The 16,433-nt window shown below is 53.6% G+C and overlaps 1 protein-coding gene across 1 annotated transcript in view; it reads left to right on the plus strand.

The window, feature by feature from the left end:
* Positions 1 to 1,888: 1,888 nt before the first annotated feature.
* Positions 1,889 to 16,433, plus strand: part of WWC1 (WW and C2 domain containing 1) — a 130,958-nt gene continuing 116,413 nt past the window's right edge. Inside the window, exon 1 of the mRNA XM_066388590.1 lies at positions 1,889 to 2,524. Within this exon, the coding sequence (XP_066244687.1) occupies positions 2,406 to 2,524 (119 nt within the window). The 5' untranslated portion in view covers positions 1,889 to 2,405. The remainder of the gene's footprint in view (positions 2,525 to 16,433) is intronic.

Genomic DNA, 16,433 nt, shown 5'->3' on the forward strand with positions numbered 1-16,433 from the left:
CTTGCTTCCAGGGCTTTTGCTTCTCAGCCAAAAAAAATTATGAAGCAAGCATCAGCAGAGACAAGCATTCATCAGCACGTAGAATACTTCAGATCCAGGAGTCGGTCTAGGCGTTGCGGAGTACTGTCAGTCCTAGCTCAGCGTGGTCCACAGGCTCTAGGACTTTAGGAGAAACAATGCATAATGAAACCAATTTAACCACGGGATCATGGATGTAAACAGGAGTTAAGGTCCCAGAGCATAAATGTAACAGAACGGCGCTGAACAATATGACATTATTCGAGGACCTGCTATAATTTAAAGAGAGAGACACACACAAGTATAGATTAATGTTTGAACCTGAATGCTCTAGCGAGGCAGACCCGGATCTACTGATCAGCTCTGTGTCCTTGGTCAATAGTACAGCACCTCAGAACCTCAGTTTTCTCATCAGTGAAATGGGTATAATAAGTAGGATTCCCTTACTCCGGAGGGTTATTGTGAGGATTAAGTGAGCTCATGTGTGTGAGGCACCTACCCAGCACCATGTTGATTTTACTTTTGAGCCACGGCCCTAATCAACAGTGGGAGGTTTTTAATCTAGTCAGGGCTTGGTCCAAGGAAGTGCAGAGAGCTGTGGGAATTCCCTGTGAGAGGATGAGGAACTCCTACTTCTGGCTGTTGGTGGCCAGCGTGAGAGGCCCAGGTTTCTGGACTTTCATGCATGGTATCTATGGAATGAAGGAGGGAAGGAAGGAAGGGCCGAACCGAGTCCATAGGTCTGGCCTCAGGGAAGTAACTGACTTTGTGGAAGGCATTTGGAGATGAGGAGCTGCCATGGTGGCTCTTCTCTGTTGAGGACTGAGACCACAAACTGGGGGTTTCCTCCCTTGCTCAGGACACCGGGGGCCCACACAGCACAGATGCTGGCTGCTCAGGGAGACTGTGGGGCTCAGTCAAGCGGTCACACCCCAGCCCTGGGTTTCTTTCCTCCAGTCCAGCTTCCTGACATAGCTCCAGGGCAAAGAGAACCCCAGAGGGTTGAGCACACTCAGGAAACACTAGCCAGTTGATCCTCCAATCATGCGACCTTTTTTGTATTTAATTATATTTTTAATTTCTCAAGAAATACTGTGTCTGATTTTTAAATTCCATTTTTTTTTTCAAAATGAATTTTGCTTTGTTGTCTTTGTTCTTTTTCAAAACCCCCGCTACCCCCAAATCCGTTATTTACCTCAAAGTATCAAAGAAGAGAACGCATGTGAAGCTGCTAGCCCACAGCCCGCGTGGGTTCAATTCAGCTGGCAGAAGTAACTGTTACTTTTACAAAATACTCACCCTGACACCCTCTGGAGCCCTCCTCGGGGAGAGGATTGACAGTACTCCTGATTTTAGGGACCCAGAGGAGAGCCAGCTACATTTGTACATCCGAGAGGTGGGGGGATGGGTGAAACAACATGGGGAGAAGAATGGAATAAGAAGGAGACAGATGGTGCGTGTGTTGGGGGAAGGGATCAGAGATCCTGGAAAACTTATGTTCCCGGATTTACAAGAATGTTTCTATTTAACCGCTTCTTGCCTACTCCGGATTCTACAGAACAGAGAAGCAGGGATTTGTAAGATGTGGGGTCACCTGTGCCAAAAGCCTGGACGCTCGGTGTGGGGAGGGCCAGGAGTGTTGGGAAGCAGAGGCAGAGCGGGTCCTGCCTAGCCTTCTGGGGCTCAACTCGGTTTGGGACCCAGGTAAGGGGCGGTCTCCCTCTGCCCAGCCGGGCCGCGTAAGGGCGGGCGGCCGGCGGTCCGGACTGTCCCACGAGGGGGCGCGTCTCGGGTCCTAGGACCCGCCCTCGCCGCGCTGGGCGTGGGGAGGAGACCTGGAACCCAGGAGCCCGGCGCTCCGCCTCCCGTTTCCGGGGCAGCGCGGTTACCTGCACTGCACGAGCCGCACCTGGCGGAGGCAGGAGTCGCCAAGCCAGAGAGCGCAGCGCTGCGAGCCGAGGAGGCACGGACGGCGCCGGCGGAGGGAACGGGGAAGCGGCGGCGGGCGGTGTGGAGGGCGCAGAGCGCCGGAGGAGGGCAGGCGGCAGCTGCGCTCGGCTCGCTCTGCCCGGCCGGCCGGGCGCGCACCCGGGCCCGCACCGCGCCGCTGCGGGCGCACATGGCAGCCTGAGAGGCCGGCGGCGGGAGAGGCGGGCAGCGCGGGGCTGGAGCTGCGGGGCTGGAGCCGCAGGGCCGCATGGACAGCCGCGCCACCCGGGCCGGCGCTCACTAGGGCCCCCAGTCCGCGGGCGCCACCCCACCCCCCTGCCCCGATTATGGTGCCTCGGCGGCCGCCCGGACCGGGCAAAGCCGGCCGGAGCCGCTGAGCCGGGGGCCCCAGCGGCGGCCGGGAGCTGCATGGGGGAGCGCGGGCCGCGCTTGGGAAGATGCCCCGGCCGGAGCTACCCCTGCCGGAGGGCTGGGAGGAGGCGCGCGACTTCGACGGCAAGGTCTACTACATAGACCACACGAGCCGCACCACCAGCTGGATCGACCCACGAGACAGGTAGGACCCCAGGGGGCCTCCATACTCCCAGCCGGGGCCCCTTCTGCCCTAGGGGCCACCAGCCGAGACTGGCCAGGAGGGCAGGGGTGGGGGGAGGCTCAGCCAGCCGCTGGCGGTCTCTTTACCCCCCCCCCCCAGCCCCCCCCTCCCCTTCGGGAGCGCTGGTCCCGCCTCTGTGGGCTGCTGGGAGGAGGGGACAGCCAGGGAGTTGGCCCAGACTGCCCCCTCCGCCATCCCTAGGTGGAGGACTTAGGCCCCAGCCCGCACCTGCCCAGAGTTTTGACCTCAAGCTCTAGCCCCGCCCCTGCCCCCTTCAGGACGAGAAGTCAGGCGGGGGCAGGGGGGCCGAACTAGCGGAGGGATGCTGGAGCGGCCCGGGGAGGCTTTTCTCTGCCAGGGGAGGAGAGCGCGGAGGGGGCGGGGGAAGCATCTGGTTTGGAGGGGGTGGTAGGGCCTCAGGATTCCGGGGAGACTGCTGGAGGAAGGGCAGACACTCCGCGCAGGGGAAGGCAGCCTGGAGTAGTGTGGTTTTTGACAGGTGCCTCCAAGGTTCTGAGAAGAGCCTCGGAGCGCCCGAGAGGCCTGGAGGCCGGGAGTGGGAAGGAAAGGAAGGGGCTGGGCGGGCAGATCGGGGAGGCCGGTTCTCCAGGAATCCCCAGCAACTTGAAAGCTGTTAGGATGAATAGGTAGAGGTGAGAGGCCGCCTGCGAAGCCCTACCCAGTGCCTCTTCCTCCTCCCTTTCTTCCTCTGGCGACCCGGCTCCTCAGCCCTGCACCAGCGCGTCCTGACCTTGGTGGCCACCACGCCAGCTGTAGCACGGGATTTTTTTTTATTTTATTTTATTTTTTGCTGAGGCAGGTGGAGTCTGAGATGCCTGGTGGGCCTCTTAGCTTCCAGACTTTCTCCCCGTTTGCACTGCTTGGCATAGCTCTGCACTCTTGCAGCCCCTCCTGATGTACATCCTGGGGGGGAGAGAAGGACCACCCTCTGGGAAGGCTTTGTTGCTGTCTTTTGCTCACACAGTCTGTGGTCAGAGTGTCTTAAGGAATGTGGAATTTTTACCTGGTCATTGTGACCTTGGGCGTCAGGTGCCTGTAAAGCCAGGAGGTGAATTTCCTGGACCTCCATTGCTGGGTTGGGATGGAGGTTCCAGAGGCCAGGATGGGTGTGGGACGAGGTGAGGGGTAGTAACAAAAAGAAAAAGCAGAAAGAGGATGTGGGTCCCGATTCCCAGTCGTTCCTGTGAGCGTGTAAGTTTATCCATTCGACATTGACTGGGTCGCTCTATGCTCAGTAGCTTGCTGCTGAGTGTCTCATTACTTGGTGACCTGGAGGAGCAATTTTTAATGCTGGATAGCGTTCCTGGAGCAAGCTGCTTGAACCTTTGAGCCTCAGTTTCCCTGTTTGTCAGACGAACGGTTTCCTCAAAAGGGAAGCAGTAATAGTGGACATCTTAAAAGTTGGGAAGGCCATGGAAGATCAGAGTCCAAGCCCCACTTTCAAACACAGGAGAAAATTTGAGGCCCAGCAGTGCGAGGGGCTCATTGTCATGTTGACGCTACTCTCGTGTGCCAAGCTCGTTACCGGCTCCGAATGTCTAACCTTCAAACATATTCCGACTCACTCTGCTTCCCCACCCGCCTCATGGTCACTTGTGTTGGTGAACTGGGCGGTCCCCTGTCCTCTTTTAGAACACGCACAAGTGTGAGCTCCCGTGTCCTTCCCCCAGTGCGGGTCCCGGCAGCTTCCTGCGGCAGGTGTGCTGGGTGTCGGAAGTAGACAGCCCCGCACACAGCTCTGCTAACTCACTCCGGGTCACGCATCTGCGGACTTTTCTGGGGCTCTGAGTGGCTAACATGGCTGTCGAAAGCCTCTCGAGCAACAGTGATTCCTTACCCTTGGGAAGAGGACAAGCAGTATTGTTTCTGCAAACACCTGACTTGAGTATAATTTTCCAAATTCTAATAATCGTACGTGGACCAACCACCTTCACACTGTTTTGCGCTGTCCATCTTGCGATTGCTTACTTAACACTTGACTTCATTTACTTATTTAAAAAATAAAAAGTTTATTGACTTTAGAGAGAGAGAGGATGGGAGAGAGGGAGGGAGAGACGGGAACGTTGATGTGCTCCTGTCTGCGCCCTGACTGGGGATGGAGCCGGCAGCCCCTGTGCTTCAGGACGATGCTCTAACCCGCTGAGCCATCCGGCCAGGGCCATATGTGACTTTCTTTTTTTAAAATTTTTTTTAATTTTTTTATTTATTCATTTTAGAGAGGAGAGAGAAAGGGAGAAAGAGAGACAGAGAGGGAGAGAGAGAGGAGAGAGAAACAGAGAAGGTGGGGAGGAGCTGGAAGCATCAACTCCCATATGTGCCTTGACCAGGCAAGCCCAGGGTTTCGAACCGGTGACCTCAGCATTTCCAGGTCGATGCTTTATCCACTGCGCCGCCACAGGTCAGGCCAATATGTGACTTTCAATCAACTCAGTTTGAAAATTTTAAAACCACTTTCACAAGTGGGAAACTAGCAGTTTCTATTGCCAGAAATAGAAAGGATCCTTCAAAATGCAGTGGAGGAAAAACATAAAATAAAAAGAAAAGCTACCATCATGATATTCTAGCTCAATACTGTGGCCTGCCCACGACCCCAACATTGGGACCAGCCACAGGCTTGTGCCGCCTCTGTGTTAGGCCGATGGGCGAGCAATGGAGAGGAGTGAAACACAGACTAGTGCTTCAGGGGAACCACTCACTTCTTCGCCTTGTACCTCCTGGTCATGCACCTGTGCTGGGCTGGGGTACCGCCCCTCAGTTTGGGACTAACTCTGAGGGGCTCTGTGTGCCATCCTAGGGTCCCTGTTGTAACCAGCATTGGAAGTTTGGGGAGAGAGGTGCACACAAGGCATCCACTCTGGGTGCTCCGGAATCTCCTTCCTGCCCACAGCTCTCAGATATGATTTCCGACTCCTTGGCCTCTTCTTACCCCTCCTGACTTCAGAACAGAATTTGAGACCTATTTATTTATTTATTCATTTTTAGAGAGGAGAGAAACAGAGAGGGAGAGAGAGGAGAGAGAGACAGAGAGAGAGAAGGGGGGAGGAGCTAGAAGCATCAACTCCCATATGTGCCTTGACCAGGCAAGCCCAGGGTTTCGAACCAGCAACCTCAGCATTTCCAGGTCGACGCTTTATCCACTGCGCCACCACAGGTCACGCTCAGGACAGAATTTGGGGTTGAGAGTAAGTGAGGGAGAATAACAGGGCTGTGAAGAGGAAGGGGAAAAACATGAGCAAAGCTAGAAAGAGCCAGACTTCTTTGGGGTGCTGGGGTAGGGGAGGTAAATTCTGCCAGGATGCCGTACTTTCTGTTCCATAAGATGTACTTTCCCCCCCAAAAAAAGTGGAGGGGGAAATGCCCGTGCATCTTATGGAGTGAAAAATACAGTATTTTATTAAATATTTTAATACACCATTTGGTTCAGAATATTTTTTTTTCTTATTTTCCTCCTTAAGACCCTAGGTGTGTCTTATGGTCAGGTGCGTCTTATGGAGTGAAAAATATGGTAGTTCCATCTCTGAGGCCAGTTAATGCTGGGAAACAAACAAGCAAACCAACAAAAATTGCATAAAAAAATTCTGCTTCTCAAGTGCGTGTGTTAACATTTGTCTGGGCTTTTTCCTTACCTGAATCCAGGCGATGCCCCTGAACTTACAAAGAAGTTGGGTCCAGTGGTCCTTCAGTCAGAAAAGCGATTTCTTAGCCACCAGGAACAGAATAGCGTCTCTGGTTACCAACCGCTGAGAATGTCCTGGCACATTCCTCCCCGGGGCCGAGCTGTTGTGTTTGCTGTCCGGCCCGGAGGCTGCTGGGGGTAGGGATTCCAGTTTTCAGCTTTTCCTTTCACCAGAGCGTTGGAAGAGCAGCAGAGAGGCAGCTGACCGTGCCAACTCTGTCCCCTTCTCGCCCAGGGGAAGGCTGGGAGGCTGAAATTCCTGAGGACGGTTGTCCCAACAACCGGAGAGGGTCCAGTGGGCAGCTTGGGCCCTGCCCACTGGGCCAAAGGCTCCAGCAGCACCCCGGGCTCTTGCTGAGGCATGGCCCGCTAGGAAGGTGAGGGGTCCCCAGGGAATGAGGTGCTGCCCTGTGGAGTGCTCTTCCTGTGGCAGACCAGCTGCAGGTGCTCCTGGGAGCTCCCGGCAAAGGCACGCGTGGCACGGTGCGGGCATGGAACTTAGTGGACATGCCAGAACACATGCACGGATTATCCTCTGAGGAAGGTTGTTGGGTCTTTGGCCCTGCCGGAGAAGGTTCCTGAAGCCTGACCCCTGCTCCTTCTGGGATTGGTGGTCAGACCTTCTTCCAGGGACCACCTGCAAACCCGGCACCGTTTCCGGTTCTGTGTGAGAGAGTACCGGAGGCCCCCAGACTAGGGCGCAGGGAGAGGACTTAGCAACTTCTCCCATGACTTGAGGAAGAACTGTAGCTAACGCTGCCATTTCAAAAATAACCAATATTGTAGGAAATTGGCTCTGTAGCAGTTGAAAGATTAAAAAATATATATATTTTTTTTATTGGTTGGTTTTAGAGAAAGAGAGGAAGGAAGGGAGAGAAAGAGGGGAAGAAAGAAGCATTCCATTGTTGCTCCACTTAGTTGTACTTTTATTGGTCACTTCCTATGTGTCCCCTGACTGGGGATCGAACCCTCAACCTTGGTGTTTCGGGACAGTGCTCTAACTTTCCAGGGCAGCAGTTGGAAGATCTTAACCTCCTCCGGTCAACAGACCCTTCTGAGAATCGGACAAAGGTTAAGATGCTTCCTGAAGAAAAGCGTGGACACGGTTTTTGGCACATAATTTCAGGGGGCACATGGACCCCGCATTCATAAACTGCTGCCCTAGATTGACTTAGAAACTACTCATCACTATCTCCTGCTTATGTCCCCCCGCCCCCCATTTAGCTAGGTTGGAAATAATGATTGTTTACTGCATTCAGGTAGCTTGCTGAGAGCTTTACGTGGGTGATTTCTTTTAATCTCCCTGCCAACCCTGAGAACAGGGAGTTATCTACTCAAGGAACCTGTAGCTCAGGGGAGCTGGGTTTGAAGCCACTCTGACAGGCGTGCTGACTCTCCAACCCTGCAGTGTTTCTAATCACTGCAGTGCTCAGCTGCTGGCTCGGTCAAGGCCCACCAGCCTGCCTGGTGCCTGAGGAATTTGGCTTGGGGGAATGGAGCTGGGACAGGCATGAGTTGGCTTACCTGCCACCCTCTGGCCCCAGACCATGGCTAACCCGGGAGCAAGTGTGGAAAATGGGAACAGGGTGAGCCTTGGAGTCCTGGCACCTCGGATCTGCTGCATGCTACCTGAGCGAGCTTGGCAAGGGACCTACGCTCTCCAGGCCTTGGTTTTGTTTTCTGTAGGATGGGGAGATGCACATACGCTGGTGGCAAGGGCAGTTCTGAGCATAAAGTAAGCCAAGTCGGGTAGGGCAGCTAGCGCACAGCCTGACACGTGGGAGACACTCGGGGTCGCCAGCACATTCAGCTTTTTTAAAATTTATTTTATTTTATTTTTTTTATCTTTCTGAAGCTGGAAACGGGGAGGCAGTCAGACAGACTCCCGCATGCGCCCGACCGGGATCCACCTGGCACGCCCACCAAGGGGCGATGCTCTGCCCATCCGGGGCATCGCTCTGTCACGACCAGAGCCACTCTAGCGCCTGGGGCAGAGGCCAAGGAGCCATCCCCAGCGCCCAGGCCATCTTTTGCTCCAATGGAGCCTCGGCTGCGGGAGGGGAAGAGAGAGACAGAGAGGAAGGAGAGGGGGAGGGGGAGGGGGAAGGGGTGGAGAAGCAGATGGAGCCTCTCCTGTGTGCCCTGGCGGGGAATCGAACCCGGGACTTCCACATGCCAGGCCGACGCTCTACCACTGAGCCAACCGGCCAGGGCTACGTTAAGCTTTTTACTAGAAGTCCCCACAAAACACTTAAGTCAAACGGAGACTGAGTCACCGCCTAGCTCTCCAGCAGTTGGCAGACAGGTCGTGTGATCCAGCATTCTCCTCTCACTGGTAAGGCTGACACTCACTGACAGGTGACTTGCCCAGGGTCACACAGCCAATCAATGCCAACCTGGAGTCTCCAGTACCGGTCTCCTTTTCTCTTTCTCTTGTGAAAACTTTTCCCTGAAAATCAGATCCAGTTTTTCCTTGTCTGTCGTAAGTGGTTTGAGAATCTTTTATGCTTGTGGCTGAGTTGTTCAAAATCCCTGTTCACTGTGTTGACCAACAGGTTTCTTCCACGGGGCCACAAGCGTTGCTCAGTTGTGTCATAGGAATGTGTTATTTGTTGAACGGTTAGAAGTACCAGCAACGCCTGACCCGTGGTGGCGCAGTGGATAAAGTATCAACCTGGAAATGCTGAGGTTGCCGGTTCGAAACCCTGGGCTTGCCAGGTCAAGGCACATGTAGAAGTTGATGCTTCCTGCTCTCCTTCTCCTCCTCCTTTCTCTCTCTCTCTCTTTCCCCTAAAATGAATAAATAAAATCTTTAAAATAAATAAATAAAAATAAAAGTACCAGCAACTGTGAGTTGCTACTATATATAATCAATTAAGATGGATTTAATTGATTATTGTCCAACTAGTGTCAGTTTTCACCAATTTCTTTTTCTTTTAGAAAGATGCATTCTTTTTAAAAGATTTTTATTTATTCCTTTTAGAGAGAAAGGGGGGAGGAACAGGAAGCATCAACTCCCATATGTGCCTTGACTGGGCAAGCCCCGGGTTTCAAACTGGTGACCTCAGCGTTCCAGGTTGACGCTTTATCCACTGCGCCACCGCAGGCCAGACCTTCACCAATGTCTTAAGCAGGAGTTATAACCACCCTGTCACGGAGTTGACGCCAAAGCCTCTCTTCTCTGCGCTGCTTTTTGTGATCCACTAATTAGAGGGCTTTTCTTCTTTTCCCATTCCATTGGGATATCTTAAGCCAATTATTAAGAAATATATAAGATTAAAAATTGCTAGTATAGATAACAGGAAGAAATAAGAGACTTTGGAACCCATAAAGGAATAAAGAAATAATAAATGCTAACATGAATGTTCACTCTTTGCTGCGTATACCTAAGCGTGCTTATACTACGAACTCACTGAATCCTCCCCACCAACGGCCAGCGAAAGACTGTTATCTGGATCTTCTGATGAGGAAAGTGAGACGGAGAGAGGTGAGGAAACTTTTTCAAGGTCACTAGTAGGTGATGCAACCAGGACTGGAGCCCAGGTAGTAAATTCCTGAGGCCGCAGTCATCGTGGCTGTCATCGCAGGAGCAGCTCCGGAGCGGTCTGTGGACAGGTGGACCTTGATTGAGAGCCGACGTGAAATGAGCTAAATTAAATTCTCTCTTGGGTCTCAGGGAGAGGTGGGCAGAGGAGGCTGGATCAGAGAAGCTGGTGAGGTCCAGGTGGCGGGTGGCTTAGGAGATGGCTGGGCACAGACTTGACCTTCAGGGAGCAGCCAGCTAACCAGAGCTCTCGGGAGGGACAGGGCAGGACAGGGATGGAGCCGGGGAAATTCAGAAGGATGCAGTGTGGGGAGGGTTCAGAGTCCTTTCCAAAGGCGCTTGGGTAAAGGCTCCCAACAGCCAGGGAATTAGGAGCCAAGATAGCTCCTCTCTGTCGCCACCCCTCCCGCTCTCAGCCTTGCCAAACTGACCTGGTTCTGCGGTCCCCGGGGACCTCAGGGAGCTGGGAAACACTGCGCTTTTGACAAGAGGAGAATCAGGTTGCCTTAGTTACTGGGAAGGTTGGAATGCCAAGCTCAGGTGCACGTAAGGAAAGCAAGGCTCGACCGCAGTGGCCATGGGAGGTGCTGCAAAGCTCCGGGCTGGAAGCAGCCTTGGTCTGGTCTTGAAGGCATTTGCAGGGGGTGTGCCAACTTAGTTGGTGTGGGCTGTCTGTGCTCAGTGTCGGGAAAGTGAGGATTTGCAGCCCCCCTGCTCAGCGAGGGGGCCCCCCACCTAACGCTTCCACGGCGGGGGGGGGGGGTTCGGGACAGGGCTGAGTCTGTGTGAACCCCCCCTCCCCCCCCTGCCAGCCTCACACCCTCTGGTAGCACAGGGAGCAGACAGAAGGCTCTGGTCGTCGTTGCTGCTGCTGCTGCTGACCAGCGTCCCGGCTGTCCTGAATCCCTGTTTCAGAGTGAGATAAAAGCGGAGAAAACTCAGAAACTGGATACAGTGGCGTTTGGTTATCTAACCTTCACCAGCAGGCCATTAGGCCTCCAGCTCCGGAGCCGAGAGAGAGACCTCGTGCCAAAACAAATGGGGGGAGATTGAGGAAGGGGGTGGGCGGGGACAGGCGGTCACTGTTGTGTAGGAAGAACATAGAACATTCTATAATGATGCTGGCCAGGGCGGTGGGGGTGGAGGAGGGAAGAAAAGGACAAGTGTGGTGGGTCCCACGCCCCCTCCTTCCCCAGTTCCCTTCTCAGTGCTTCTACCCGTGACATCTCAGCACCGTCTGGAAGAAACGGGATCTTTCAGTTTCAAATGTCTGCCTAAGAAAAGGGACTGAGGCTTAAGTTCTCGTTCAATGGTCAGCCAGAAAAAAAAAAAATGAAGCTGCATTAAGATGAGGGACACCTTTGTTGGCTTTTTTCTCCCCCCCCCCCCACTCCATTTATCACTCTGGCAGCCAAGAACACCAGGCCAACGGCAGCTGCTGACGGGCCCCCAGCCGGCTGCCTGCTGTCACCGGGCCGGTTAGGTGGCAGCCCTGCCGTCCCGTCCCCCCCCACTGGCTTCCTCCCCGCCCAGTGACAGTGGCTTGTTTGATTCTATTTGTCACTGGGGCAGCCCTCAGGATCCACTGACTGGTATACCGGCCTTGGAATGGGGTGTGTGTGTGTATCAGGATACAGGCATCAGGTGGCTGTGCTCGGATGAGATGACCCTGGGACAGCCTTCCAATCCCACATCTGTCAGGGGCCCCCTTTCTTGGATAGCTGGAGCTCTGTTGAGCATCTTGCCTGCCCGGGTCCTCCAGGAATTCCTTACAAGGGCAGCGTTTGTCTCTGTGTCATTGACAGTGAGGACAGTAGCTGGCACCTGGTGCGAGTGATGAGGCTCATCGTCATGGTTTTATCTTGAATCGTCTTTGTCCAGTACCCCGCCAGTCATGTGCGAGAAAGACACAGCGGCTTGTTGTGTTTGTCTGGCATTGTGCGGATAGGGAGGCTGACCACAGCCGAGCGACAGGCTCAAGCTCCTTCAGGTAGAAGAACGAGGCAGAGCTGCAGTCTGACTGTAGGTCCGTCCGATTTCAAAGCCTTACTTACTCTTTGTACCACTGCACGCCCCCCGGTGACTTCAGAGACAGGAAGGGAGGAGAGAGAGGGGCCGGAAAGGAAGATGGATTTTTATAAAATTGAATTTATTGGGGTGACATTGTTAATAAAATAATATAGGCTTCAGGTGTACAGTTCTATGATACATCATCTGTAAGGGGAAAGGGACTTTTAAAAAAAAATTATTGATTTTAACAAGAGAGTAAGGGGGAGAGAGAGTGAGAGAGACAGAAACATCAATTTTTTTTTTTTCTTGTATGTGCCTTGACCGGGAATTGAACCAAAGCTACCTGGCCAGGGCGGAAGGGATATTTTAACTACAAGGAAATAAACAGAAACACACCTGTCAGCATGCAGACACCTGGTTGAGTAGGGAGCAGAATGTTTGTGGGGTTTCCAGCCAAACATCGGTTTGACCTACCACACTGTTCCCCGCAGTGGGCAAGGCTTCACCAAGACCTTCAGATCTTCAGAGCCAGCTCCTGGCTCCGCCCTTCACACCTCCTACATGACCTTGAACAAGTTCCTTCTTCTCAGCCGAGTGAGGGAAGCACCTGCCTACCCCCGAGGGTTGCGATGAGGGTGAAATGGCCTCAGGCAGGTCACGCACGTCTTACTTAGCCTGGCGCCCGGGGCACCTCAGGCTTCTGGGTGGGAGCTGCGCTGACTTGGGCCCGTGGACCCGCCGGCCTGTGTGCCGGGAAGGGGACAGGAGCCATCGTCCTCACCAACTCCGGTCTCTTCCTGGTGAGCCACAGTGACATCAGCGCCTGCAGGCCACCTTGGCAGCGCTCCTTACATAAGTCAGTCAATATATTCTTCTCCCCTGGTCTTATCAGAGCCAAGCCCTTCTGAGGAATTTCTGGAGTGAAGTGACTCCTCGGGGAGCCGGCTGCGGGTGAAGCAGGTTAATGAGCTGTTGTTCACAAGGCAGAGCTCAGAGGGCTGGGGCAGAGACTGGGGGTCTGTGGAGTTCAGGTCCCCTCAATCGGGGAAGTGCCCCCTCCCCATGCACTCTGCATTGTTGGAGAGCCTGCTGACTTTAGCCCGATGGTGGCACTGAAGGGCACTGGTATTTATCATGCCCCACCCAGCTGGGGGCTGGCCATTCACTCAGCAGGGATTGATTGAGTGCCCACTGGGCTCCAGGCCGTGTTGCCCGTGGGGGAGGGTCAGAGCAAAGTCCCTGCTGTCACGGGTGGCCCCTGGGACCAGGAAGACAGTCGTCAAACAGATCAATTGCATGGTACACGAGGGGGCTTGTTGTCTTGGAGTCTTTAGCCCATCTTAGGAAGGTGGGGGGCAGGCTCATCCCGGACGGACGCCGATTGGCCGTTGGGATGTGAACTTAGACTTGGAGCCGGGAGACCTTTGTGCCCCCAGTAGGGTGGTTACCGGGAGCCTGCTGCGGTGCGCAGGACACTGGGCTGAGTGCGGGGGAGACAGGACAGGTGGTCTCCCACTCAGCATTCACTGCAGGTCGGTGAGAGACCGCGTCACCGACCTGCGCCACCGGGCAGACCAGACGTGCCTGGCTGTCCAGTCCTCGGCTCCCTTCCTCTCCTGTTTCGTCTGGACGCGGCCAGTCATTCGAAAATATTTATTGGAGGGCCTGTAAATGGATCGAGTGTCTGTCACAGGCTGGCATTGGGCCAGCACTGGGGGTTCAGCTGTGATTAAACCAACAAAAATACTAGCCTTGCGCGGGCAGTCGGGCGGAGGCTTCAGAGCCCCCTGGAGGGCTTGTTAACCCCGCTCCCACCCCCAGTGTGTTGGGAGGGCTGCTGTGGGGACGGAGATTTGCATTTCCAACAGGTCCCAGTGGAGGCATTGACTCTTTCACAATAACCTGGGAGGAGGCATCCTATGATCCCTGTTTTAGAGCCTGGGAAACTGAAGGAGGCAGGTGAGGTCACTGGGCCCTCGTTCTTATGCTAAGAAGGCTAAAGGAAGTGGTCCCGGAGCTGGCCCTGTTTACCTGCCTGGCTGGGATTGTTAAGGGCCAGTCCTATTGTTCGGCTGACCCCCGAGCCTGACTGGTGGCCAGTCTCCACTGTGGAATAAATCACTGGGAAGCGGGAGGTCTGAGGGGATTCCAGAAGCCTGAAGGAAGTTTTCTTTACATTGGAATGTTCATGAGGACCCAAGAAAGTGGTCCACCCCCGTTTCTCAGGGGCCCTGAGCCAGGGCACGTCCTGATCTGAGCTTTAGAGGAGGGGGTCTCTGTCAGACCCCACCCAGTCACACTGCCACTCGAGTGGGTACAGCGGAGGGGTGGGCAAGGCAAGCCCCACCCCTCGAAGAACCCTCTGGACAGGTTGGTATATATAGTCCGTGGCTGTTCTGTTTGACTATGACTTGAATTTTACCTCTAGTCTTCTCCCTATGGCTAGTTGTGACCTTGGTCTTTTGCTACTTAAACCCTCCTGAGCCTCACAATTTTGCCATTGGTGAAATGAGAATTAATTAGACCCCTGATGGGGTTGGTCAGAAATCAAACTAGAGGGCTCTCCTTGTATTCAAGGGCCACTGTCGGATCGGTCTGCCAGCCGCCTTCAAGGCCTCCTTGACAGCTTTATCTGCCTTTAGTAATAGTTTCCGCTCAGTTCGTGTATTTTGAGTACCGGATTTATCTTTATCTTTATTTTTTTGGATGTAAGCTCCTCTCCTTGTTCCTGTACTGATCGAACATAAGCAGGTATCGTCTCAGTAAACAGTGACATTTGCCAGTAGGAATACTAAGAGGGATCTTAACAGCTCAAGAAGTTTCAAAACCTGCCCAAGGGGTTTATTTCCTTTGCTGACATCAAAGCAAACATTTGTCGGCAGGCAGCGGAGGACCCTGGGTATTTCTTCAGCCTTCTCATTGGTCAGTGTGCCCCAGCGGCTCTCAAAGTGAGGTCCCAGATCAGCACACGCCCGCTTCACCTGGGGACTTGTTAGAAACACAGACTCCCACATCCCACATCCCACCTTAGACCGACTTGAGACAGAAACTCTGGTAGGGCGCCCTCCAGGTAACTCTGCTGCCCTCTTCTTCATCCTCTTCTTCTTTAAAAAAAAAAAAAAGAAAAAGATATTGATTGATTTTAGTGAGAGAGGGATAAGAACATCAGTCTGTTTCTGTATGTGCCCCGACCAGGGATCGAACTGACAACCTCTGTGCTTTTGGATGATGCTCCATCCAACTTGAGCTATCCGGCCAGGGCGTCTCTGCTGCCCTCTTCACGTCTGGGAACCACTGGCCAGATGTTTGTAGCCAGAACTGGCGAAGACAGTCTGCTAGTGGTTGCCGGCACAAGAGGGCCAGGTTTGAAGAACTTACTGAGCACACACAGCTGAAGCCGTTGGAAATGGTCTCTGTTGGCTTATGAATTTTTTTTTTTTGTATATTTTATTTATTGATTTTTAGAGAGAGAGAGGAGTGAGAGAGAAAGAGAGAAGGGGGAGGAGCAGGAAGCATCAACTCCCATATGTGCCTTGACCAGGCAAGCCCAAGGTTTCGAACCGGTAACCTCAGTGTTCCAGGTCGACGCTTTATCTCACTGCGCCACCACAGGTCAGGCAGCTTATGAATATTTTAATACTGCCCCCCCAACCCTGCTTGCCCGAGAGCTGGACCCCACTTCCTTCACCAGGCCCCACCGTCGTGTGACATCTTTGCATCGAGCTGGAGGAATGAAGTTTGGAAAGGCCTCCCCGCCTCCCTGTCCTGGGCTGTGCGGTCCTTGATGCTATAGAACAGCGTGACTACCTGCGTCTTCTCCATTCTTGGTCCAGAGCATGCCCAGTGGCTGGCACGCAGTAGGAGCGCAGTCAGCCGGGAAATGAGTGCTCCCCAGCGGGGGGAGTTCTGTTTCTGGCCCTTTCTCACGGCAGCAGTCACTCGCTGTTCCAGAGTCCTCCTCGTCTGCATCCCTCTCCAGTGGGCGAGAACGACCCTTGATCTTCTCTCCACAGCAGGGAACAGGGGCTTGTGTTTGGGAGCTGGGAGTCAATGATTCTCCAGTTCGGCTGCACATTGGACTCACCGGAAGGGAATGCTCAGAATACCCATGGCTGACCCACTCCCAAAGATTCTGGGGTAGGGCCTGGCTACGGGATTTCTAGCAGCGCCCCCACCATTGATTCTAGGGTACAGCCAGATTGAAGAACCGTGAACTGGAGAGAGAGAGATACTGCCTTCTTCCCAGCACTTGTAGAATTTGAATGAGGTCATGGGAATGTACCTTGTCAAGGGCTCTACAATGTAAGATGTATATATTCTCCATTCAAAAAAAAAAAAAGAGTTCATTCAGAAAGTCTTAAAAAAAAATAGTTGTGAGGGGGGAGAAGTAGATATTTAGAGGATGTCAGGCACCTTGCTGTTTTAGTAATTTCCCCTCTTCTCTACCTATCTTGCTATTTCTTTCCTGAGATGTTAAGTATCAAAGAGGTTGGGGCTCATCATTGCCTTAACGGGAAAAATCTTTCAACTCCCGATGCAGCCGGAATGCTTTGAAATAAATTGGTCTGAGCCACTCCGGAGCCGGCAGCCTGGGGGTTGGGCCTCCCTTTCATCTGCTC

This window comes from Saccopteryx leptura, chromosome 6, assembly GCF_036850995.1.
Source record: "Saccopteryx leptura isolate mSacLep1 chromosome 6, mSacLep1_pri_phased_curated, whole genome shotgun sequence".
NCBI lineage: Eukaryota > Metazoa > Chordata > Mammalia > Chiroptera > Emballonuridae > Saccopteryx > Saccopteryx leptura.